The following is a 22,732-nucleotide window of genomic DNA, read 5'->3' on the forward strand; positions in this document are numbered from 1 at the left end:
TTTTGACATTTCGGGAAAAAGAGTTAGATGCAAATGTGCTCGGCCATGGTAGGTGGATTTTTTTGTCGATTTTGTCCTCTTTTGACAGAACCAGGGCGGCTGTTTACTCATTTCTAGTTTGTATGTTAAGCTATGATGACCGAATGCTGGCTTTAGCAGTGTTAGAGTGATATCAGTCTTTTCATTCAACTTTCAGCCAAAGAAAGTTAAATATTTTCCCAGAATCGAACTCATCGACCAACACCTTTGATTGGTTTAGTGTATTCAAACCAATACATAAAGTGAAAGAAAAGGGGAATTCAACCTTATCAGGCTGAGCAACCCTCCATTTTCAGTATTAATCATCTTACTGTAACGTTGGAGTGAAAGCAAATATTCTGCATTTATGTGTTAGTCCTCTGCAATCATATCCGTTTTATGAAATTATCAGGTTGTGCCCATCCTCACCCTGAAGGATGCTTCAAGGTCAAACTCACACAGAATGAGCAAATACACACACACACACAGAAAACACCTTGATTCCTTTCAATCCTACGATACCAATCTCTCCCTTCTCCCCCTTACGCCCTGCCAGCCCGTCTTTGCCTGGTAAACCCTGGAAGAAAAAATAAGAGTTATCCCCAGCTCTGTCATTTAAAGAGACAATCAGTCACAGAAAATGAAGAAGCTGTGTTTGGATGGAAGCCAGAAAAAAAAAAAAACACCACAGACCGATTCACCAGGCACTCCAGGTTCACCCGCTTCTCCCTGTAGAAACAAGATTGAATTATAGTTATTAGATCGGTAAAGCTATTACCTGCACTGTTTTGCTATCAATCATCACAGTATCACTTGCCTTCTGTCCACCAGGGCCACGGGCACCCGGGAATCCAGCAGAACCTCTTTCTCCTGGCTCTCCCCTCAGACCCTGAGGTCAAGTACACACGTGCACAGAAATATCAATATTGAGAATTTATGGTCGCATTACAGTTAAATAACCATGTGACGCCACATCCTGCTAGGCCAGCAGATCCACCATTATTAATAATTTTATATCATACACTCCTAATTCAGATTAAATAGAGCAAAAAGAAACTAACAAACTGGTGCTGAAACAATTACTGAATTAGTCAAATGACAGGAAATGAATCAACAATTTAGAAAATCACTGCAGCATGGTGTCGCAGTGCTTAGCGTTGTCGCCTCACAATAAGGAGGTTCTGCGTTCAAGCCCCGATCGACCCTTTGCCTTTCTGTGCGGAGTTTGCATGTTGTCCGTGTGCCTGTGTTCTCCCAGCCTCTGGTCCCCACAAGGGGAGCTCAAAATTTTAAAAATAATAATTAAGCAAAAAAATGACAAATATTTGCTGGGTTTAGTTTTAACGTCCAACAAATCTAAGGGGCTTCTCTGCTTTTATATCCTGGAAAATCTAGTATAGTAGCAGTAGTTTGCATCTTGGACTACTGGCTGGATAAAACCAGCTTTTGGATTTATGTTATTTTAGTTTTTAATTTACAATTTTCAGGCATTTTTACATCAAACAATTAGTTAATTCCTCAGAAGGACTATTAATATTTAACTAAATAGTTAAAACCACCATCAGTAGCAGGCCTAAAACTATCACATCAGATCTGAGAAGGATAAACTAATGTACCTGCTCCCCTGGAGGTCCCTCTTGACCCTTTGACCCTTTTTCTCCCTGCACACCTTTGGTCCCTCTGTCGCCCTGAGACAGAAACCAAACATGCAAGGACCCAAGTAGAAACAAATGTGGAGATTTTATACCATAATAAACAGTGTTACACATCCAAATATGAACTGACTGTTTCTCCTTTGTTGCCCTTTTCTCCAGGTGGTCCTCCCACAAGCACAGTATCCCCCTGTGAAGGACAGTACAGCTGTAAACATCTGACTACAATGTTTTATCCTGTTAACTTTTCTTAAGCTGGGTCACTTTTCATAGCACAGCTCAGTCCCATTTTGTATATTCATATAATCCTCCTCCTCTCAACAGAGTAGAACTCATCAAAGAGCTCTTTCAAAACATACAATGCCTTCCTTTCCTTTCTCCATTCTTGTGTCACCGTTGTCTTTACAAACTAAACAAGTACACAAGCATGAGAGAAAGCAATGCTGGAGCTTATTAGATATTGATATGCACAAACCTTCTCTCCTTTGTCACCTTGCAGCCCGATGTCTCCCTGAAAAAAGATTGAGAGCAAAACATTTCATTTAGGCGTGTCAATTTAATTCACTACTTTACATGAGCTGAACGCTCAGCGAACGCAGCTAGCATGATGATAAATGGAAATAAAAAAAGGACCGGTAATATTCACCTTCTCTCCTCGAACACCACGAATCCCTGGGGGTCCCTGATGAACACAAACGCACAGGCACACACACACACACACACACGCACACACACACACACACAGAGCACATTATAAGGGCTCCACAATGAAAAATGACCACACAAGTTTTCATTGGTCAAAGCAAAACTGAAATTACAATATTGTTATGACTCATTAGGGTTTCACAGGTAGACTTTGTGTAAACTGCTTTAAAATAATACACTGCAACACTGTAAGGAAAGACCTACGATATACATAATTATTTAACAAACAAATGCATTGCCTCCTTGAAAAGAATAGCTCTTCCATAGTAACCAAACTAAAACATTATTATTCAGCTGCTTTTTCTTTTAGGCCTCCATACAGGCTGCCCTCCTGTGAATAAAAAAAAAAAACCCTGAACGAGACCCTGAGAGCATCAAGCAAAGGTTCCACTGATGTACGTCACGTTCCTGAGTCAAGGATAAGAAAGGAAACACTTGATATTTACTGTTGGTCCTCTCTCCCCATCTAAGCCGGCCCGACCGTCCTCGCCCTAAGACGTGACAGAAATAGCACAAATATGTTAGTGTTACTTTCTATCCTCCAGAGGAAAGTTCATATTAGATCACAACTACAGTGATACAGCAGTGCAACAAAATGTCTTACTCTGGTCCCCGGCTCTCCTCTGTCTCCTCTGGGACCAGGAATTCCAACACCAACTTCTCCCTGGTGACAGAAATAAAATGTGCCCATTTCAAAAATGTCATTAACATTCAAGCGGGTAGACAGAGATCTGTGTTGGTTTGGTAGTCACCTTGTCCCCTTTGACCCCATTGGTACCAGGAGAGCCCTAGAAAGCAAAGCATTGATTATAGAAATTATAAATTCCATCTGTTCCTGTCCTTCTACTTCTCTCACAGCCTTATTACTTATTTAAAAACTAGACCCAACTGAACATACAAATGCATGTGGGGAGCCTGAAATATCTAATCCCAGATCTTCAGTAATTCGTAACGGATTTTCTGCTTTGAATCAGTGTCCTGTTGTAGAAGTCATACTCTTTTCTGATTCACTTTCTTGACTGACTGCTTGACATTTGCATCCAAAATTTACTAATATTTTGTGAAATTCATTCTGTGCCACTGACTACTACACAGCCCCATAAAAAAATATTTACCAGTTGTCAAAGTGATGGTTACCAGGTACTGGGTTAGTCAGCTTGAAGATTTGTACAAACCACAATTACAGTTTCTTTTTTTCTATATTTATGTTAAGGAATAAAAAAAAGTGATGAGTGAAAATAATTAAATAAATATAAAAAAAAAACTGTGCATTAACATTAAAAAGGCTTGTTGTCCACAGTGTCTGTGTGCTGCAGGGATTGCATTTACTTTTCATCCCTTCAGAAGTCAACAATATTTGTACTTTGCCCAGGGGTGCCCAAACAATTGTAAAAGAAATCAGACTTTCCGCTTAACTACATAAAAAATGCCATAAAAGCAGCAGTCAAATAACAATCGTTAAGTCTAAATCCAATACCAGAACCAAGCTGTTTATTATAGTGTAGTAAAACCAGGCTGTAAACTCACTGCTTCTCCAGGAGGTCCAGAAGGACCAGGAGCTCCAGCATTTCCTGCACGACCTGCAAAACCCTGAAGACCCTGAAAATAAAACTCACAAGTTGAAAAGCATCCCACAGAGACCAAGGCTAAAAGCATAAATTACTGTTTGTTATCAGCAGCTCCACTGACCCTCTCCCCCTGCAGTCCTGGAGGTCCTGGTTGCCCGTTTTCTCCCCTCAAGCCAGGCTGCCCGGTGTCACCAGACTTCCCCTGTGGCCCTGGCGGGCCAGCTGGACCAGGAAGGCCTGGATCTCCCTGAAATTATGTTGCAATTAGATTTTGACCTGTGGCATGCCAAGTGCTAGCATGCTAAATGATTATAGATAATATCACCCTTGATTTCACATGTGTGTTTATGGCTCATCCTATTCTGCACCACATGAATTTACTTACCTTCAAACCCACTGGCCCATCCCGACCAGGAGGACCCACCAATCCTATGCCCTTCTCTCCCTGAAACACATATTTTGTAATAAGTGTCACATGGAATGGGCGTGATTTTAACCAAAGCAATAAAGCACTCAACAAACAACAAGCTCACCTTATCTCCTTTTGGCCCAGGAGGTCCCTGTGAACCCTACATGAAAAACAAATGAGGAAATGTGGAAAAAAAAAAGGTTTACTAACTGTGGTTCTTTGAAGACCCATACTGATCACGCATTGTTTAAAAGAAATCAAAATTTTTGCATGCCCTCCAAACATCATTTCAGTGTTCATTATGCTGCGGGAAGACCCGCTCCAAGAGTACTGGTGTGTTAGCGCCCTGGTTGTCATTACCGTTAACATGCCTCGTTAACCCCAAGGATGACAAATAATCAAGACCTCGAGTATCAGAGGAGATTGGGCTCAATTACAGTTGACACTTTTAGAAAGAAGGCCTAGACACTTTAATCACACTGCGGATTTTGTTTTTAGATCTCTTTTTTAAGGAACAATGAGAAGATATATGGAAACAACAAAAGTCTATTCCATAATAGAGAGAGCCCATTTAAAAAGCCCAACAAACAGGCAGTGAAACCTGACTACTCACATCTTCTCCAGTCTCTCCTGGTTCACCAGCCACTCCCTAATACGAGGGCAAAACATGTTATAAACATTGTTATCTTAACATCAAATCTACGTGTTGCTCTACAGCACAGTCATACTCACTCTCTCTCCTCTGGTGCCAGCAGAACCTTTGTCCCCTCTGTCACCCTGAATGACAGTAGTTATCATAGAGCTCGCAAAACATTTTATAAACATTGTTATCTTAACATCAAATCTACGTGTTGCTCTACAGCACAGTCATACTCACTCTCTCTCCTCTGGTGCCAGCAGAACCTTTGTCCCCTCTGTCACCCTGAATGACAGTAGTTATCATAGAGCTCGAATGAAAAAGCACTTAACATTTTCACGCTGTCTAGTGTCACTGAGAGCGATGCTTCAGTGTTAATGGTTTGGCGAGACCCACCTTTTCCCCAGGTAGACCTCCCTCTCCAGCTGTGCCTGGCAGTGTTTGACCAGGAAGACCCTGCATCAGTCAGAACCAGGAAACTACTGTCAGCTACATTTTATTTTTCATTTCTAGACTGGGTATATTCTGCATCTATATTCAGTACTTGTGTTCAACTGTTCAACTAAAATAAAAATGTAAAAAAAAAAGGGTTTGTGCAGCTACTTCCATGTTAATGCCAAAAATAGTGACTCACCCTATCTCCTTTGGGTCCAGGGGGTCCAGCCACTGCCTGGAAGAGTGCAGAAAATGGAGAAATAATTTCAACTACCAGTGCAGCATAGTAATGGGCTCCTGCTCAGGAAAAGACATAAATGTTCACTTATGTCTTTGTATTCAAATATCATATTAACCCAGCTATTAGCTTTTCCAGGATTAAGAGGCTTAACGTCTTCATAAAAGACAGGCAACTCCTACTGCGCTTCACTGACTGGAAGTGTTTGAAAACCTACTCTTTTTTTTTTGCTCTGTTTCAGGTAGAAGTTAATAATATATTCATTCAATTGTAGTTGATAATGTTTGAAAGAAACACTAGGAACCATTCAATGAAAGTGTCACTCAAGAGTTGGTCTGTTATTGAGTGCCATTTCTTCTTCTGCCCTGTTCTGACAGAATGACAACTTCCAGGAAGGTGGTTGTCTGGGTCAAGAGCAACTGAATGAAGCGAAGTGGAAGTTCAGCTCTTAGACTCTAAAGGACTGATACAAAAAATGATTACAGTTGTATTTTATAAAGCTTTAAATATGTCTGTTATGGAAACCCATTCAGCCTGGAACGGAAAAATATCAATTCATCTTTGCTTGTGTGTGTCTATGTATGTGAGAACAAATGGTGGAGCCGCCGAGCAGATGGACATGTGTTGCTTGGTTTATTTATCGAACTATTGAACTTACTGACAGTGTCACTGTGCCTCTGTCCAAGGTGCTGAACCTGAGGCTGTCAGCAGCGAGGGAGCTGCTCGAGACACTTGTCACGATTCGTGTCAACATTACAAACAGCAGGGGTGGCAGCAAACGCTGAATACCAGACAAGCAAGTTACATCTTAGAGCCTTTTTTCTGCAGACACATTTTACCAGCAGAGAGAAACTAGAGGCTCCTAGCAATGAAGAGGTTATTGTTTTGTTTTTAAGATAAAACAGGACAGGGTCCTTGGCGGCCACTTGGTTAGGAAGTATACAATATTCTGTGAAAACAACATCCATGGTTCAATTCCAGCCTTTGACACGTCATATCTCTCTCTCTGATAAAAGCTACAAGGGCATTAAAAATATAAATGATTTGAAAGCCACATGTTGTGTAACCTGTTGTAAAAAAAAAAGTAGTGTCATGTTATTGAAACAATAAAGAAGAATAAAACTGAAACAACAAAGAAGAACACTATGGAAATTCTTCAAAGATGACAACAAAGAAAAACTGATAGCAGACAAAATTGTGGGGATGTTTTGTCAAAAGGAGCCAGCTGAGGTGGTTCAAGCATCATATCAGGATGCCTCCAGGGCGCCTCCCTTCAGAGGGCTTCTGGGCACGTCCATCTGGTAGGAGACCCCGGGGCAGACCCAGAACATGCTGGAGAGATTAGATATCTCATCTGGCCTGGGAACGCCTTGGAATCCTGCCAGAGGAGCTGGAACACGTTGCTGAGGAGAGGGACGTCTGGACTGCCTTACTGAACCTGCTGCCACCACAACCCGACCCCGAATAAGCGGCAGAAAATGGACGGATATTTGTTGTGGTTGACCAGCTTGCTTCCACTGTTGCTTAAACATCTGCTCTGAATGCTTAACTGAACAGGTTAAGCTTTTCTACAAGCTGCCAATCTGATATTTTATCTCTGAAATAGCTGTTCAATATCTCTGTAAGTAGGTCAAAGAATTTCTGTTCAAAGACTCAGAAACACTGCAGTTGTGAGTTAACAATTAATAAGTGTGTGCACTACCTCATGACATTATGAAGCTTATGGCAGAAAGCTGAAGTGAGCTGAAGAACAGCTCAAGTTTTTGTATCACAAAAAAAAAAACAAAAAAAAAAACAAACAAAAAACACACTGCTCCGGGATGGCTCCTGGCTCAGACGAGGGGGAATCTGACACACCAGCCATAGCAACAGCAAATCAGAGAACAGTGTGCATCATTTTAGTCGGGTGCATGCAAAGGTTAATATTCTGGTAGCACTTTAATAAAACTATGATAAAAATGAGTCTGACTGGTATCTGTAGTGTAATGATACCGATACTGTAAATAAACTAGAATTACAGCTTCACAGTTGTATGCTTCCACTAATTGATCAAATTCACAGGAACGAGACAGATGTGAGGTCATTGATCCTTAACCTTCGACCACCAAAATCTAATCAGTTCATCTTTGAGTCCAAGTGGACACTTTGAAGAAATTCCTTAGGGCGTTCCTGAATATGGCATCCAGAAGAATGGGCTGGACGGACAGAGAGAGACAACCTGAAAACCTCACGCCTCTGGCTGTGGCTATCACCGGTGCACAGGCATAAAAAAAAAACTGTACTGAGGCATGTCTAATGAAAAGTGAAAAACAGAGAGAATTCTGACTATGTGATGAGCACTGCATTAAAAAAGTAAGGAACGCACAGTATGTGACCTTCTCTGTCATTTTCAGTTACAGTGAGCTGAAAATTTGGCTTAATTGAGATCCTCACTGGCAGAACTGGCACAGGCTTTGTCAAGCCAAGCCAATCCCCATTAACAGATGTCTGCAGTCATTCAAATACAGACAACAGCATTTCAGTGTGACAAGTAGAGGAGGTTGAGCACAGTCTAACTAAAGCGTCTCATGCCTGGAGAAACTATAAAATCTTGGTGCCTGGATCTTGTAAAGAGAAAAATAAATTTAAACTTAATTAACTGAAATCCAGTTAATTGTTCTCTTGACTTGGGAGCAGCTTTACTGGAACACCTAGTTCCCTGTGATTTGACAGCTCCTAACAGAGTTTTATTGTGCATGATCACGGCTGATTAGATGATGGGTCCTATGAGTACGAGAGAATGCACAGGGGTATTTCTTTTTAACAGGCTCCACCACCTGACACCCTGAACAAGCACAGCACAATATATTTATCTACCAAGAGCTCTCTTTCTATTTAAATCTATGGATAAATGTTATTGACATACATTATAAGACACAAATGAACAGTAATGGTTAGCTCCTCTGCATTTTTAGAGTGAGAAGCACTACAGACCTCTACAGGGTTTCCCCTATATTATTATTCTACCCCTACACCAGATACACCTGTGAGGCCAGTGTGAACAAAAGGAACAAATTACTAGACAGGTTTCATAAACAAACATGCCAAGAAACTCATTTTATTGAGTCAGCAAGTGCCAGACAGACAATCTGCTCTCAGCGTCGATCAATAATGTAAAAATCCAATAAAACGGAAGTTTCTGTAACACTGCCCAATCTCAAACTGCTCACCAAAAGGAAAGGAATGTTACCAATATTCAATCAACAGCAGAAACTGCTGCACTGACCACTGCAATGAATTTACTGGATTTAACACTGGGCTGCTAACAGATTCCACTATCACCGGAGTCAGAAAGACAAAACAATCTACATTCAAGTTCTTTGTTTGTGAGCAGTTTGGAGCGTTCACTATGTTTTTCTCCTTACAGCCTCATGGCTCACGCTGCTGGAGCCTACTCAGAGATATCAGTTAAAATATCAGGGTTTACACTTACAGCTAGCAGCAGCCTATAAATCACTAACACTGACCAACTGTAAAGAGTGTACAAATTGGAGGGGAATGTATCTGGAGTGCCATCAGAGGCACAGGCAGCCCCATCCCCAAGTGAACAAACAACTGCAGAACTCAGAACAGGACCAGCTAACGCTGCACTGGACAAAAACTTTCACATTAGAATGCTAATAACAACAGTACTTCATTAGTTTTTATTACCTCAGCAAATTATTCACACTGTAGCAGCAGCAGTAGCTGGAACCATATCCAGTACAAGCAACCACAAAAATCAATGTAATTGACTGTACACTTAGCCAGAGGCTGCTCAGCAAATGCATCATGTTCTCACCTTTCCTGGCGGACCGCTGTCTCCCTGCTCCCCCTTTAAGCCGGATTGGCCTGGAGGTCCAGCAATGCCCTGAGGAACAAATTACACAGTGGCGACACTGAGGAGGGCCTCATAAAAACAGCACAGCGCACACTACAGATACACATGACACAACATAAAACAGGCACCTGCATTGAGACACACACCTGCTTTCCTGGTAGTCCAGGAAGTCCTTCTTTTCCAGGCACCCCATCTCTTCCTGGAACTCCAGGTTTTCCTGCTTCACCCTGAGGAGCACCACATGCCTCAGTATATGTTATATATATTTAATACAAACATTTGCAGTCATATTTACATTTGAGTGTACTTAGGTGTTGGTAAATCACATTTCAATGCTATGTCCACTTCATTTAGAACACTGCAAATGATCCACCAATTAATATGAATCAGCTGTGGTTTGCATGAGACAAAAATGTCATGCAAGGCCCAATAAAACATTCTTCCCTCAGAGGTTTTCATGTCAGGTTCTCCAAACAGTACATTAATACAAAAATACATTTTTCCAGTTTGTTTGCTTATAAAATCTCTTAAAGTGAAAACAGGAAAATAGTGGTAGAAATGTCAGCATTGTCTACATGATGAAACTGCATGGTTTGTAACTTTTTTTTTAAAGTTATGAACACTAAACACAGCTGTAGCTGTCGTAAGTCAATAAAAGAATGGTACACATGTTTTGGCATTTTATTTAATGACCTTCCGATTTTCAGTTACAACTGAAAATGCCCCAGGCTCATAACATTTCTTAAATTTTATATTTCCTCAATGTGCTCTGAGGTGCAGCAACAGCAGCAGCCAGATTGGATACTCACCACCTGCCCTGGCAGTCCTGGTGGGCCCTGTGGACCCTGCAGGGAGAAGTAAATACACTGGTATGAACCGCAGGATGATATACACCATGAGATGTTCAATGAATTTCTTAAGGAAATATGAAAGCTGATTTTAATGGGTGCACTTACTACAGTTCCTGGAGGGCCTGGTGGCCCTGACAAGCCTGGGTTCCCTTGGGCACCAGGAGGACCCTGCAGAGTGAAGCAATACATTCACACACTGTAGATCTGTTATACAACTTCACTGTCTTGATTGTTTTGTGCCTGGATACTAGGGCACACAAGTATCTTGTTTAAAATCTGTAAAAGACCACTGTAGCTATTTTACCTTGACACCAACACCTGGTTCTCCTAGATCACCCTGGGAAAAACAACTTTTATGACTTTAGCAAGTAACAAAAGAATTTGAACATGCAGTAACAGGTAATACACTGAAATGTTAAAACCAAAGTGAACTCACTTTCACACCCGGTGGACCTGGAGGCCCATTGGCACCTGTGGATCCCTGATTAAACACATACCAACACGTAAACTGCTGCTTTTAATTGTCGTTAACAGTCTGTAAATGTGTAGCAGATGCTGTGTGACACCTACAGTTTGTCCCCTTATACCAGGCTCTCCTGGGTTTCCCTGTAAGCAAAATATAAGTCATATACAAGTCTATGTAGTGTAAGTCTACACAGTTTATTCACACTGCACACAAACTACAATTTAAAGAAATAGTTTGATATCTTGAAAAAAAAAATCTCATCTGAGAATACCACTCTTGTGTTTGTTATTCAACATGACTTTTCAGAGTCTCTGATGGCAAAACTCCAGTCACTGCACCCAGGTAACAAATAGTGACACATGATGCCACCACAAACACTTAGGTTACAGATTAAACAAACGAGATATAAATGTGTTAATTAGTGAGTTTTAGAGCTACTTGTAGATTGATTTAATGACAAAGCCCAGTTAGCTGCTTCCCCATTCCAAGATTTCTTCTAAGCTAAGATAACTGGCTGCTACTAACAGCTTCATATCCAACTGACAGACATGAGAATGGTCTCAGTCTTCTCATCTAACTCACAGCAAGAAAGCAAACAACTCTGAATTTCTCAAAATACCAAACTATTTCTTTAAAGCTACAATATGTAACTTAAGGTAGTACTCGCATAAAACTCCAAATCAATCCACTCTGCTCCACCCAGCGCTCCCTCTCCCTGCGCCACAATGCTCTACTACGACCTGCTACGCTCCACCACGCTCTGCCCAGCTCTTCAGATATTTGTCATTATGAAATTGCAAGAAATGAAAATGCAACAAAACCTAATGATCAAGCAGAAATAACTGAAAATCTGATTGATTAAAGAGGTGAGCCCCACTCAAAAGTTTTGGAAGCTAATATCTCTGCACTGCTGCCAGTGCTGTTAAATGAGTTTGGGTCACTGGAGGCTTCGACAGCACCTCTCCACATTAAGACAAGCTCTGGAGCAGATTTCCACCACAAAGACAATTTACATAGTGTAGCTTTAAGTGACATATTTATTGCATACATGTTTATAAAATTTACACTTAGTTTTAACATAATGGAGTTATGACATAAATAATACACAGAAGACTGACTGACATGAGCTAGACTGTTGAAGACACAAACACAAAGACCTGACGAACAATACAAACACAGAGGATCACCGGTTTCAACAAAGCAACACTCACATGGTAGGCTCTGAAAAATCTGTGCTGTGCAAGGGATAAGCACAGAACAGACAGCAGGCACAGCTGCATGCACGATAAGCAGACTCAAGTGAATTGACAACACAGTACTTTTTGGAGTACACCCAATTTTGTATTCCTCCCTATTATTGTACACTGGATCCTGGCGAAGGCTTTAGCTCAGGTTGTCAGCTGACTTCCTTTCATCTCCTCAAATCTTGAGTTTGACACAGATGCTTTGGGGACAGGTGGTTGTGATTAATATTTCATGAAAAACTGGTCTAACTCTTATCCTAGACCCCAGGTCCTGGAGAGATATTTCCAATAGAAATGAATTAAGATTAAAGTGGTGACATTTGCCTGGGAGGTACATGATGGTGTGTACATTCTGATGATGGTTTGTTCCAGTCTCCTGCTGTTAAATGCAGATATGTGTACATTTTTTTAAGTTACTTGCTGTCTAAGCTAAAGTCCACTGGCATATTTTCAGATTGGCTCCACTCTCCCTTCTTTCGCTTGTATCTGATACCAGGAACAGGCTCTCCCCACCCTCCCCTCCTCCATAGCTCAAGCATGCCAGCCAGCAGCAGAGGACCTACCGGTCTGCCTAGAACTCCTGGGAACCCAGGCATGCCCTGGAGAGGATGAAGGACAGAGAAACGGGGAATAACAGGAGGGTGGGGGAACAGGTGGGTCGTGAACAGTTTTGAAATAAGGGGAAACAAACAACAAAGAGAAGGAAATGAACAGACATAAGACACATGTGAAGAGAAAGGGGAGGTTAGAGTGTGAGTTGTTAGCCACACAGTTGCAAAAGGTTACTGTCTAAGAATCTATGAAGCCTCGGTCCAAGGAGGGAAAAGCAGAGCTCTGCTGGCTTTGAGCTTGCAGCCAACACAGTGGATTAACTCTGCAGACCAAGCCTAAGAGAACGGCCTTTTGCTGGGTTACTTCTTACTCACTGGTTGGCCTCCAGGACCAGCAGGCCCTGTTGGGCCCTGCTCCAACATGGAGGAAAGGAAAACAAAAAATGTGAGGAAGTGCTCAGCATCGCTCCTCTCCTCTCCTCTCTTTATATTTATCATTGTGCCTACACAAGCAATCATGACTAACATCATGCGACCAGCAGTGTTGTTTGCTATCACTGATTACTTGTTTTAGTGGATGGTGTTGTAAGGGAAAATATGAAAGTTTAATGTCTCAAAATGGTCAGCATGCAGTACGTCTTCAGGATAATACTGCTCTATTTCTATACTCAAACAGAACATTACTGTAAATCAATAAAATAAAGACATACGTATACAGTAAACTAGAACATTATAAGTATATATGATTGACTACTCTATATATGGTTGTTTTCAAAAGGAAAAACACATACTTACCAAGTCTCCTGTGAGAAATATTCACTGCAAATTTACATGTGCCACTGAACCATGAAAAATCATGCACTTTGAAAATTGCAAACTTAAAGGTACATTATAAACTTAGGTCACATTCAACACCCCACTCACCGGTTTCCCATCCTGACCAGGTTTCCCTGGTTCTCCTTGTGTACCCTGAAATTACAAACCACACATTGAGTCTTCTATGGATTATCTGAGTAAAACATTAAACGAATGGTTTAACATTTTGGGAAAAAATGCTTACTCGTTTTCTTACCAAGAGTTAGATAAGAAAATCAGAAGCTACACTTTAGTGTTTGTAATGATTAAACAAAGAATATATGATGTGTTATTTAGTGAGTTTCAGAAGAGTTGGCAGGCAGACTGAACTACCTCACAATAGAGCAAGGATGTTTCCCCTTGTTTCCGGCCTTTATGCTAAGATAAGCTAACAAGCTGCTGGCTGTAGCTTTATATTTAGTGAACAGAAATGACTTGTATCAATCTTCTCATTTAATTCTTGGCAAGAGTGCGAATAAATGCTTTTCCCAAAATGTGGCCATCAATGTCTTTTAAACAAAAGCATTTGTAGTAACAATGGCAAGAACAGAAAACTATTTTTCCACAGGAACTGGTGACTATTATAACATTGTAATCTACATCCAAAAGCCAGCTAACCGGTGAGCCATCGCGTCCTCTTTCTCCAGACTCTCCTTTGTTTCCTTTTTCACCTTGAGGGCCGATAAAACCCTGCAAGACATGTTAAAGTAGTTTATTTGTTTTAAGAAATACACAAAATGATATGGCATGATGTGATGTATGAAACTGATATGTGGTTTTATATTATTTGTTCCATGTGTAGCTGCAGTATTACCTGATCTCCTTTAGGCCCTAGTGGTCCTGCAGCACCAGGCTCTCCCTTCTGTCCAGCAAGTCCAGGAGGGCCCCTGGCCCCAGGTGTACCAATCAATCCTGAATCAGCAGATTCTCCCTACAGTGTATACATAATAAATGTTTTTGAACTCAATTGTTGTATTCTATATTTACTAAATGTTGTATCACCAGAGCTTCACTGCTTTAAAAACAAGGATGAGAAGGGGTTCACCTTTTGGCCTGGTGGGCCAGCTGGTCCTGTTGACCCAATTCTACCCTGATAAACAAAATAATGTTGACTCAGCTGACTGTCGGGATGTTAAACATGAAGGTCACATTCATCAATCTAGCATAAACACTTACCGATTCTCCTCTGTCACCTTTCTCTCCTCTTTCCCCCTGAAATACACACACACACACACACGATAATACCACAGTTATGCTGAATCCATGTGAAAATCTTTATTTGTTGACACTCAGCATTTTACTTTACTTTATCTCCTGGTCTTCCAGCCTCCCCAAGTTCCCCGGCTCGCCCAGGAACACCTGGTATTCCCGGCTTGCCTGGTTCTCCAGCAGGCCCTGGGGGTCCCTCTGGCCCCCGTTCTCCAATGGCTCTTCCAGTAGGCCCAGTTGGTCCCACAGGTCCTCGCTCCCCCTGTTCCCCTTTTTCTCCTCTCTCCCCTGGAAAACCTCGAGCACCCTAGTATTCAACAGGAAATGGAAAGAGACAAACATTATCCTTAAAAACTGTTTAAAAAGGTTCATATAAAATGCTGTAAACATAAAAATAAGGCTCCCTATTTAGACTTATTGTGATTTTAGTGAAGGTATTTTTACTTTAAGACACTCTTATTCATACTTACATCGGCACCAGATGGCCCCCTTGGTCCTGGTTCCCCCCTGTCTCCTCTTTCACCTTTCTCTGCCTTCTGCACTGGAGGAGCTACTGGTATGTCCTTCCTGTCCACAACCACCTTCAGATCAGACACCTGTGTGGAGAAGAGGGAAAAGGCTGGTGATAGTTACATAGCCATTAGCCATAAAGTGCTTTAGACCACAGCTAAGACAATTTAGATTTCATCTCAGCAGCTAGAAAGTTGCTCGCAATCAGTGTTCAGACTGAAACACACTAGGTTCACCGAGTACCACCTCTACATAATAAGAACTATTCAAAAGATCTATGGAGTTGTATTTTTATACTGCAAATAAACCTGCAGGGCCAAGTCCACGTTTGACCAAGCAACACTGTTAAAGCACTTTTCAATGACAGAAGACAGTATATTTAAAACTAATTGAGCTGTTGACACAAGAAATAACAGTTTAACATGAGCTACAGTGTAAATAGTTGTTAACAGTCTGATGACATTTGCAAGAACAAACAGACAAATATGACCACAATACCAATTAACAGGATGCTGTAAAACATGGGTTTTATCTGTTATATCAGGACATTACAAACTGTGTTATGACTAAAAAACAGATCACCAAGCTGCATCCGCCTAATGTTCCAATATAAAGATCTAGCTACAGCATTTAAATACACCATCTTAATTAACTTAACACACTGGAAGCTAAAGATGATTCTACACATTTAACAACCAGCTGTTATCATTAAACTGTAAATCATAATTGTGTGGAGTCCACATACCAGAATACCAAAGCTGGCCAGAGCCTTCTGTAGATCCTGGTAAGAGAGAGAGAGAAACATCATTGTACAGAGGTGAAGAATATTACCTATAAATTAATCCACATGTCACAACTCAGTCATTACAAGTCAAGTGCTGATGTATTACCACTGCTGTCCCGGGTTTACCAGGCAACCCATCCTCTCCTGGGTCTCCCTGTCAATCAGGAGACACTGAAGTGTTGACACAAAGCACAAGAAATCTAAGTTGTGTTACATTTTCATTAGAATAGGAATGGAAGTTTAACTTACAGCTTCACCTTTAGAACCAGGAGGACCCCTCTCTCCCTGGAACAAAGGAAGTTAGAAGGTCAAAGACAATGGTTAATCTGAAGCAAAGTGAGGTCAGTAAAGACAACTACAACTTACTCTGGCTCCCACATCTCCTGGGATCCCAGGGATACCCTGAAGGATGGGGGAAGGACAGTGACATCAACAGATAAGACAGGCAGGCAGTAGCATGCAGACACAGATAACACACACATCACAGCTGCTACATGTGGGAGAGCAATGTTGTTGGAGATAAGATGGCCACACAAGATACATCTACTCTGCACCTTCAGTGATGTTTTGTTTGTATTTTTTTTAAACCACACATACTGTAGCTCAATTCTAAGAGACAATTACAAGCATGAGAAATCTTTAGCGTGTATGATGGTCTTAGTTAATGGAAGTCCAGATTATTCCTAGCACACAACTCTGCAGGAAAAGCATTTAATTAACAACAACATCAAAATGCTGCACAGTCATGCAGACTCACAGAGGTTCCTGGAGGCCCCTGTGGGCCGGGGATTGGTGCTGCTTCAGCTCCTTTTACATACACAACCTGAGAGACATGAACAGACACCGATTAGTTAAAGTCAAGTTAATTTATAAGCACATTTAAAAACACAGGAGTTGACCAAAGTGCTGTATGCCAGTCAATAAAAAATGATAATTACAAAACTAGTAAACATCATAAATATAAGAATGCTGTATCTAATAACTATCTAAATAGGCATATGCAAGACAGACATTATAAATATAAAAAGTAAGTATCCATGACAAACTGTTACTCCTATTCATATTATTTTATAAATATGTCTACATCAAATGCACCTGCCCAGGTGGCCCTATGCTGCCAGGTACTCCAGGTGGTCCCGGGGGACCAGGGGGCCCCTCAGACCCAGCAAGGCCCCGATCTCCTTTCTGCCCATCACCGCCCTGGAAAACATACCACAACTGAGATATTCTCTACACACAGTTACTTCCTTCTGCGCTAAAGCAGAGGCTGAACTATAAAATCAAAGCAGGTGGCCGCTGCCACCCCTCCACTGATGTTCAAGAGATAATTAATATGAATTTGCACATGAAAACAGCACCCTGACATTTGGCACTCCTTTGGATTCCTCTCAGAAGTGTCTCCTCCTTAAAGGCTACGCTTGATCATTAGAGCTTGTGAATTTATATGGCTGCTTCTGAGAAGTCTATTGATTCAGCAGTGAGTGAGCCTGTGATGGTAATGTCAAAGCCAAATTCAGGGGATAAGTAGACACTGGAGGGGAAAAATAAAGAGGAGAAAAAAAGAGAAGCTGTTGTGTAACACAGTAAAGTCCAGGAAGGCAGGATTAATACAGGAAGGAGGGGAGAGACAGGGCAGGTAAAGACAGACAAACCACAGTGTAGAAACAAACCAAGAAGAAGAAGAATATGGAGGAGGTTTGGCAATACTGACATGTCTTCCAGCTACTCCTGCTTCTCCTTTGTCACCCTGTAGAATAAAGAAAACCTTGTCAAATTACAAACAGAAATCCAAGAATAATAAGCACCATTTTCATAAACTTTTTTTATTTAAATAAACAGTATTAAAGGAGTTTGCTGCCTGTCTAAATGAAAATGTTCTTGGCAAATTTGTTTGATTTTTTTTTTTTTTTTTAAACAAGATATGCCCTGGAGAAGTAAAAGCGGCCCAGAGGAATCCAAACAATGCAAATATTCTGTTGAATGTTACACTTTAACAGGCTTTTGTCCAAGACAATACTGAGAACACACTGAAAACGACAGATATATCATATAAGTTAGTTTGGCTGCAAAACATTAGTCAACTAACATTACATTTGTTAGAACAAATCCTGAAACACTCTAAGCCTATATCTTTCCAGTGCAAAGATGTAGCCACAAACCTTTCTCCCATCTTCACCTGGCACTCCATCCTCACCCTGTAAGTCAAAATGAAATGCATTACAGACTGTACAGGGACAAACTGAATAGTGGCCAGTCTGCTGCAGGAGCACTCTGATAATTCACTGCCACTGTTTCAGAGACTCACTTAAGATGGCCATTATGCAGCAGAGCTTGAAGTAAATGTCTAAACTGCTTTTGATCAGTATGCATCATTCAGAGAGAAGAGTACATCAAATCCATTACCAATTAGAGAATGACAGGGAGACACAGTGAGAGAAACACACACACACACACACACACACTACTGACAGACAATGTTCAGACTGACTGGACAGAATTAATATCAAAATATGTCAGTCAAATCACTAAAACTGTGCAACCTATCATATTAGAGTGTGTCAGAAAAAAGGATGATATTAAATTCAGGATGCAGGAGTATACCAGCTGTGAAGAGTTATAGTAAGGAGTTACCGCTTTGCCAGGAGGCCCAGGTTTACCATCGTCACCTGCTTTGCCCTGAAATATGACAAGGATGACACACAGTTAATGAAATGTGACTGAAAAGAGCCTGAGATGTAAAAAACAAATGAATGGATGAGAATAAAGTATGGATATGTAAATATAAAATGTGTGTGTGGGTGGATACTCACTGGGGTACCTGGATTGCCTGGAGGCCCAACAGACCCTGGGGGGCCCTGTTCCCCTCTAAGTCCAGGTAAACCCTGGTAAAAAAAAAAAAAAAAAAAGACCAATGTACAGAAGACTGAAGGTTTGAATCACACTTTTAGTTAGTTTAAATTCCTGTTAAGCTAAAACTATGTAGGTTTAATTACACCTTGCACTATATTGTGGGGAGGCGAATACAGTCAAAGCAGTCGTTTGAAATATAAAACATACAGCAGACTGCTACAATGTGGTGGCATTTACATGTGCAGCATTTGTTTTGGTTGTACAGCAGCAGTTGCAGAACTGTCATATAAAGTACACATTGGCCCTTTAAAGTGGGATTTAAACTCTTTAACTAAAGTGAAAGTTGTGCAGGTGTGAATTTTTAGAATCAATATTACGTATTCTCCTGTGAAAGTGAACTGACCTGGAGGCGACTTTCTCTACTAAATTTGAATATCTGCACAGTGCCCTCTGCAGCATGTGGAGTTAAAGTGCACATACAGTACATGGATGCAAATCAGGGCCACAACTTACTACAGAAATGCAAATCACACTACAAAAGTAAGCATAAAAGAGAATTATTAGCATTCATCACCAAATGATTACTGGTAACCAAAGGTGGAAAGTAAGTACATTTACTAATGTACTGAAGTAGAGTTTTAGGTATCTGTACTAGAGTATTTCCATTTTCTGCTACTTAATACTTTGACTTCACTACATTGTAGAGAAAAATATTGTACTTCTTACTCACTACATTCATCTGATAACTTTAGTTACTTTTCAGAATGAGATTCATTCAACAAATTATTACAAATACAAATAACTATGCTTGTTAATTAGTTAACATTAGGTCCACCTTCAGCTGCAACATTACATGTGATGTGCACAATAATGCATCAATAATCTCTGTTCAATTTACTGTATATGATATACATCTATGTTAACTGTGCCATATTGCACAATGATTTAGTACTTTCATTTTGATGCTAATATTTTTGTACTTTTACTTAAGTAACATTTTAATTGCAGGGCTTTTACTTGTAACAGAGTATTTTTACACTGTGGTATTGCTCCTTTTATTTAAGTAAACAATCTGAGTCCTTCTTCCACCACTACTGGTAATGCATACATTGAAACTACCATAACTGAAATGTAAAAAGGAAACTTACATCTCTCCCAGGGTCCCCCTGTTTCCCAGGATCACCCTATAAAAAACACGCACACAAAGCATGTATTGTGAGGTGCAAACTGGTGAGGAGCCAAACATTTTACACCAGTAAGACACTAGCATACACACTTAGCGCATGAACCCGACTACAGTAAGATTTATTTTGGCCATCATCAATTTATGGGGTTAATGATAGTAAGTAACAGCTAATACGACCCTGCTGTCTCTCAATATAACTGGAAACAGCAATGATCAGCATTGGCTAAAAATAGGAAGCTGCTACCTGAGTGATTTTTATGCTGAGCTCTGCTAACTAGAGTGTCAGGGCCACTCGCCAAAATAATTTCTCTGCTGTAATGTGTGAGTACACATCACTATGACTGTTAACACACAGCCGCTCTTCTTCTGGTCTTAATGCCCATTCCCAAAAAATAATTTTTATTGCAGTTTTGCATGATCCACGTGGGGGACCAATCATAAAAATGGCATGTTTGAATCCCTGTGATAGAAAATGAAGTACCCTCTGACCAGGTGGTCCAGGAGCACCTTGTTTACCATCCAGACCAGGACGTCCGTCTAACCCTGATGCTCCCCTTTCACCCTAGTCACAAAGAGATTTAGAGTTAAAAGAACTTTAAATCTGGAACGAGTGAGAGAACAGGTAAAGTGGCTCAGTAAAACTTTTTGCCATGAAGCTTTCTCCCAGCCCCTCTGCACTTCATCCCACTGGGAATCTACTGCATGGGAAACAGAATCCGGTGGAATGAAGAACAGGGAGACCTGCCACTCACCAAAAAGCAAACAATGCTTCAAATGTATTTTTTCAATATTTACAGAATTGCACGGTTTATTCAGTAGGTGTAACTGTAGATGCCATTCAGACAGACTGATTTCAGACCTTGTCTCCAGGTGTTCCTCTTTCTCCAGGGTCACCCTGGAAATATTAGGAGTGAATGGCGATGAGAAAATGATGCAGATATTTACAAATATCTAGTGGAAATCTAAGAATTGAAGCAGAAATGTAGTGACAAAAAGCACACTCACCCTTGTGCCTGCAGGCCCCCGTTGTCCCTCTGGACCCTTTATACACAGCAGGGAAAGAACACTAAGTAAGAGCATCAGATTACCAAATCTACACGAACGGGGCCAGTGCGCATGCACACACATATGAAGTAGCTTATCTGATGCTCATGGAAGCATTTCCAAACAGCAAAAATGAGGCAAACTCACTTGTAGGCCTGGGGCTCCAGGAGTCCCTGCTTCGCCTTTATGACCTTTGCTGCCATGCTCTCCTGGGTCACCGGCATCACCCTAGGAATTGCACTGACTTAAGTAGTTGAAGCTGAACTATTTAATTTTCATTTTATTTTAACTTTGAGGTAATAATGACATGGTGGTTTTACAGCTGCAATAACATTTTGTTGTGTATATGCACATAAATTGTCAGAAGCTACAGATACATCTACAACAGTTCACACCTTGTCTCCTCGCTCTCCTTTCAGCTGGCGCTGGATGTCACCCTGGAAAGAAGAACAAACATGAAAGATCACATGTAGTTCTGCCTCCTTTGTGATATCAGAATTGAATTGTATGACATTCTTTAAATTTTAGGAGCAGGCTGGAGACTACTTTTCCTTACTCTAGTTTAATTTGTTTGACCGTTTCGTTTTAAACATACAGTGCAATGTGACATACTCACCACTTTTCCTGGTGGTCCTGAAGGCCCTTGAGGTCCCTTAAAAAAGGCAGTGAAGTATGTGAATCAACTGACAGGTGATATAAAAGCACTTTGCAAAAATAAAGCAGACAACAAACCTGTTCTCCTCTCTCTCCTTTTGCCCCCACAGGTCCTGGGCTGCCCTATGATTGAACACAGATTCATAAAGATGCACAGCAGCTGACCCTCATCACTGTCTCTTCTCTCAAGGCCTCAGTGGAATAGCAGAAGAGCATGCTGAAAAGCTATCTGTCTGATGATTCATGAATGTGTGTCTCACATTTCGTCCTTGCTCTCCTGGGTCTCCCATGTCTCCTTTCTCTCCTGGCCGTCCGGGCTGACCAGCCAGTCCCTGAGGGACGTCAATAAAAACTGTCTGGTAACTGAACTTTCCATTGATGTAAGCTGGTAGTTTCAAAGTTTTATTATGAAAGGTTGACTATAAATGTGTCAAAGATACCCTCAGTCCTCTTTCTCCTGACTTCCCTGGAAGTCCAGACTCGCCCTGATGAAAAACAAGTTTAACAAAAAGACACTATTCGTTATCCACACACGCAAATGCATATACAGATGAGTGACAAATTAAAGGAAAAGTTTGAATAAGTGAGTGATCTGTTCCAGACTTGTAGAATCGATGCCAAATTGCACTGAAGCTGTTCTGGCAGCATGTGGTGGCCCAACAACATGCTGAGACACATAATGTTGGATTTTAATTTCATTTGTCACACATCTGTGCACATATATAAATATACACACATACGTAGTATATGCTGAGAATTACATAAGTGAAGACATATTTCATCAGAAACCAAGTATTTGAAAAAGTCAGAATGAGAAGAATCAGAGAGAATGAGAAGACTAGATCATACTTACAGGAGTGCCTTCGTCACCCTTCTCACCTTTCTCTCCCTGTAATGCAAGTATAATTCATTCACTGGTTTTAACTGGGAGGAAACTTTAGTGGGATTAAGTTTCAAACTACAACAAACTGAGCAGAGGGTCAGAACAGACCCAAAAGACTGTGAGA

At 40.9% G+C, this 22,732-nt stretch overlaps 1 protein-coding gene across 1 annotated transcript in view; it reads right to left on the reverse strand.

The window, feature by feature from the left end:
• The window catches only part of col7a1 (collagen, type VII, alpha 1), a 62,048-nt gene that overhangs the window by 12,703 nt on the left and 26,613 nt on the right, over window positions 1-22,732 (reverse strand). Inside the window, exons 52-105 of the mRNA XM_020607746.1 lie at window positions 22,579-22,614; window positions 22,166-22,210; window positions 21,986-22,057; window positions 21,804-21,848; window positions 21,688-21,723; window positions 21,467-21,508; window positions 21,219-21,299; window positions 21,033-21,068; window positions 20,887-20,922; window positions 20,509-20,589; window positions 19,990-20,025; window positions 18,802-18,873; window positions 18,623-18,667; window positions 18,151-18,186; window positions 17,703-17,738; window positions 17,087-17,191; window positions 16,749-16,814; window positions 16,358-16,393; window positions 16,241-16,276; window positions 16,098-16,145; window positions 15,953-15,988; window positions 15,168-15,293; window positions 14,795-15,004; window positions 14,665-14,700; window positions 14,534-14,578; window positions 14,303-14,419; window positions 14,107-14,178; window positions 13,558-13,602; window positions 12,646-12,681; window positions 10,943-10,978; window positions 10,809-10,853; window positions 10,677-10,709; window positions 10,478-10,540; window positions 10,331-10,366; window positions 9,668-9,748; window positions 9,483-9,551; window positions 5,624-5,659; window positions 5,386-5,445; window positions 5,230-5,274; window positions 4,966-5,001; window positions 4,477-4,512; window positions 4,329-4,388; window positions 4,065-4,190; window positions 3,903-3,974; window positions 3,128-3,163; window positions 2,980-3,039; window positions 2,822-2,866; window positions 2,317-2,352; window positions 2,146-2,181; window positions 1,804-1,860; window positions 1,635-1,706; window positions 836-907; window positions 712-747; window positions 515-595 (exon numbers count right to left, since the gene is read on the reverse strand). Coding sequence (XP_020463402.1) covers window positions 515-595; window positions 712-747; window positions 836-907; window positions 1,635-1,706; window positions 1,804-1,860; window positions 2,146-2,181; window positions 2,317-2,352; window positions 2,822-2,866; window positions 2,980-3,039; window positions 3,128-3,163; window positions 3,903-3,974; window positions 4,065-4,190; window positions 4,329-4,388; window positions 4,477-4,512; window positions 4,966-5,001; window positions 5,230-5,274; window positions 5,386-5,445; window positions 5,624-5,659; window positions 9,483-9,551; window positions 9,668-9,748; window positions 10,331-10,366; window positions 10,478-10,540; window positions 10,677-10,709; window positions 10,809-10,853; window positions 10,943-10,978; window positions 12,646-12,681; window positions 13,558-13,602; window positions 14,107-14,178; window positions 14,303-14,419; window positions 14,534-14,578; window positions 14,665-14,700; window positions 14,795-15,004; window positions 15,168-15,293; window positions 15,953-15,988; window positions 16,098-16,145; window positions 16,241-16,276; window positions 16,358-16,393; window positions 16,749-16,814; window positions 17,087-17,191; window positions 17,703-17,738; window positions 18,151-18,186; window positions 18,623-18,667; window positions 18,802-18,873; window positions 19,990-20,025; window positions 20,509-20,589; window positions 20,887-20,922; window positions 21,033-21,068; window positions 21,219-21,299; window positions 21,467-21,508; window positions 21,688-21,723; window positions 21,804-21,848; window positions 21,986-22,057; window positions 22,166-22,210; window positions 22,579-22,614 — 3,114 coding nt within the window. The remainder of the gene's footprint in view (window positions 1-514; window positions 596-711; window positions 748-835; window positions 908-1,634; window positions 1,707-1,803; window positions 1,861-2,145; window positions 2,182-2,316; window positions 2,353-2,821; window positions 2,867-2,979; window positions 3,040-3,127; window positions 3,164-3,902; window positions 3,975-4,064; window positions 4,191-4,328; window positions 4,389-4,476; window positions 4,513-4,965; window positions 5,002-5,229; window positions 5,275-5,385; window positions 5,446-5,623; window positions 5,660-9,482; window positions 9,552-9,667; window positions 9,749-10,330; window positions 10,367-10,477; window positions 10,541-10,676; window positions 10,710-10,808; window positions 10,854-10,942; window positions 10,979-12,645; window positions 12,682-13,557; window positions 13,603-14,106; window positions 14,179-14,302; window positions 14,420-14,533; window positions 14,579-14,664; window positions 14,701-14,794; window positions 15,005-15,167; window positions 15,294-15,952; window positions 15,989-16,097; window positions 16,146-16,240; window positions 16,277-16,357; window positions 16,394-16,748; window positions 16,815-17,086; window positions 17,192-17,702; window positions 17,739-18,150; window positions 18,187-18,622; window positions 18,668-18,801; window positions 18,874-19,989; window positions 20,026-20,508; window positions 20,590-20,886; window positions 20,923-21,032; window positions 21,069-21,218; window positions 21,300-21,466; window positions 21,509-21,687; window positions 21,724-21,803; window positions 21,849-21,985; window positions 22,058-22,165; window positions 22,211-22,578; window positions 22,615-22,732) is intronic.

The sequence above is a fragment of the Monopterus albus genome, unplaced genomic scaffold (genome assembly GCF_001952655.1).
Source record: "Monopterus albus unplaced genomic scaffold, M_albus_1.0 scaffold89.1, whole genome shotgun sequence".
Classification (NCBI taxonomy): Eukaryota; Metazoa; Chordata; class Actinopteri; order Synbranchiformes; family Synbranchidae; genus Monopterus; species Monopterus albus.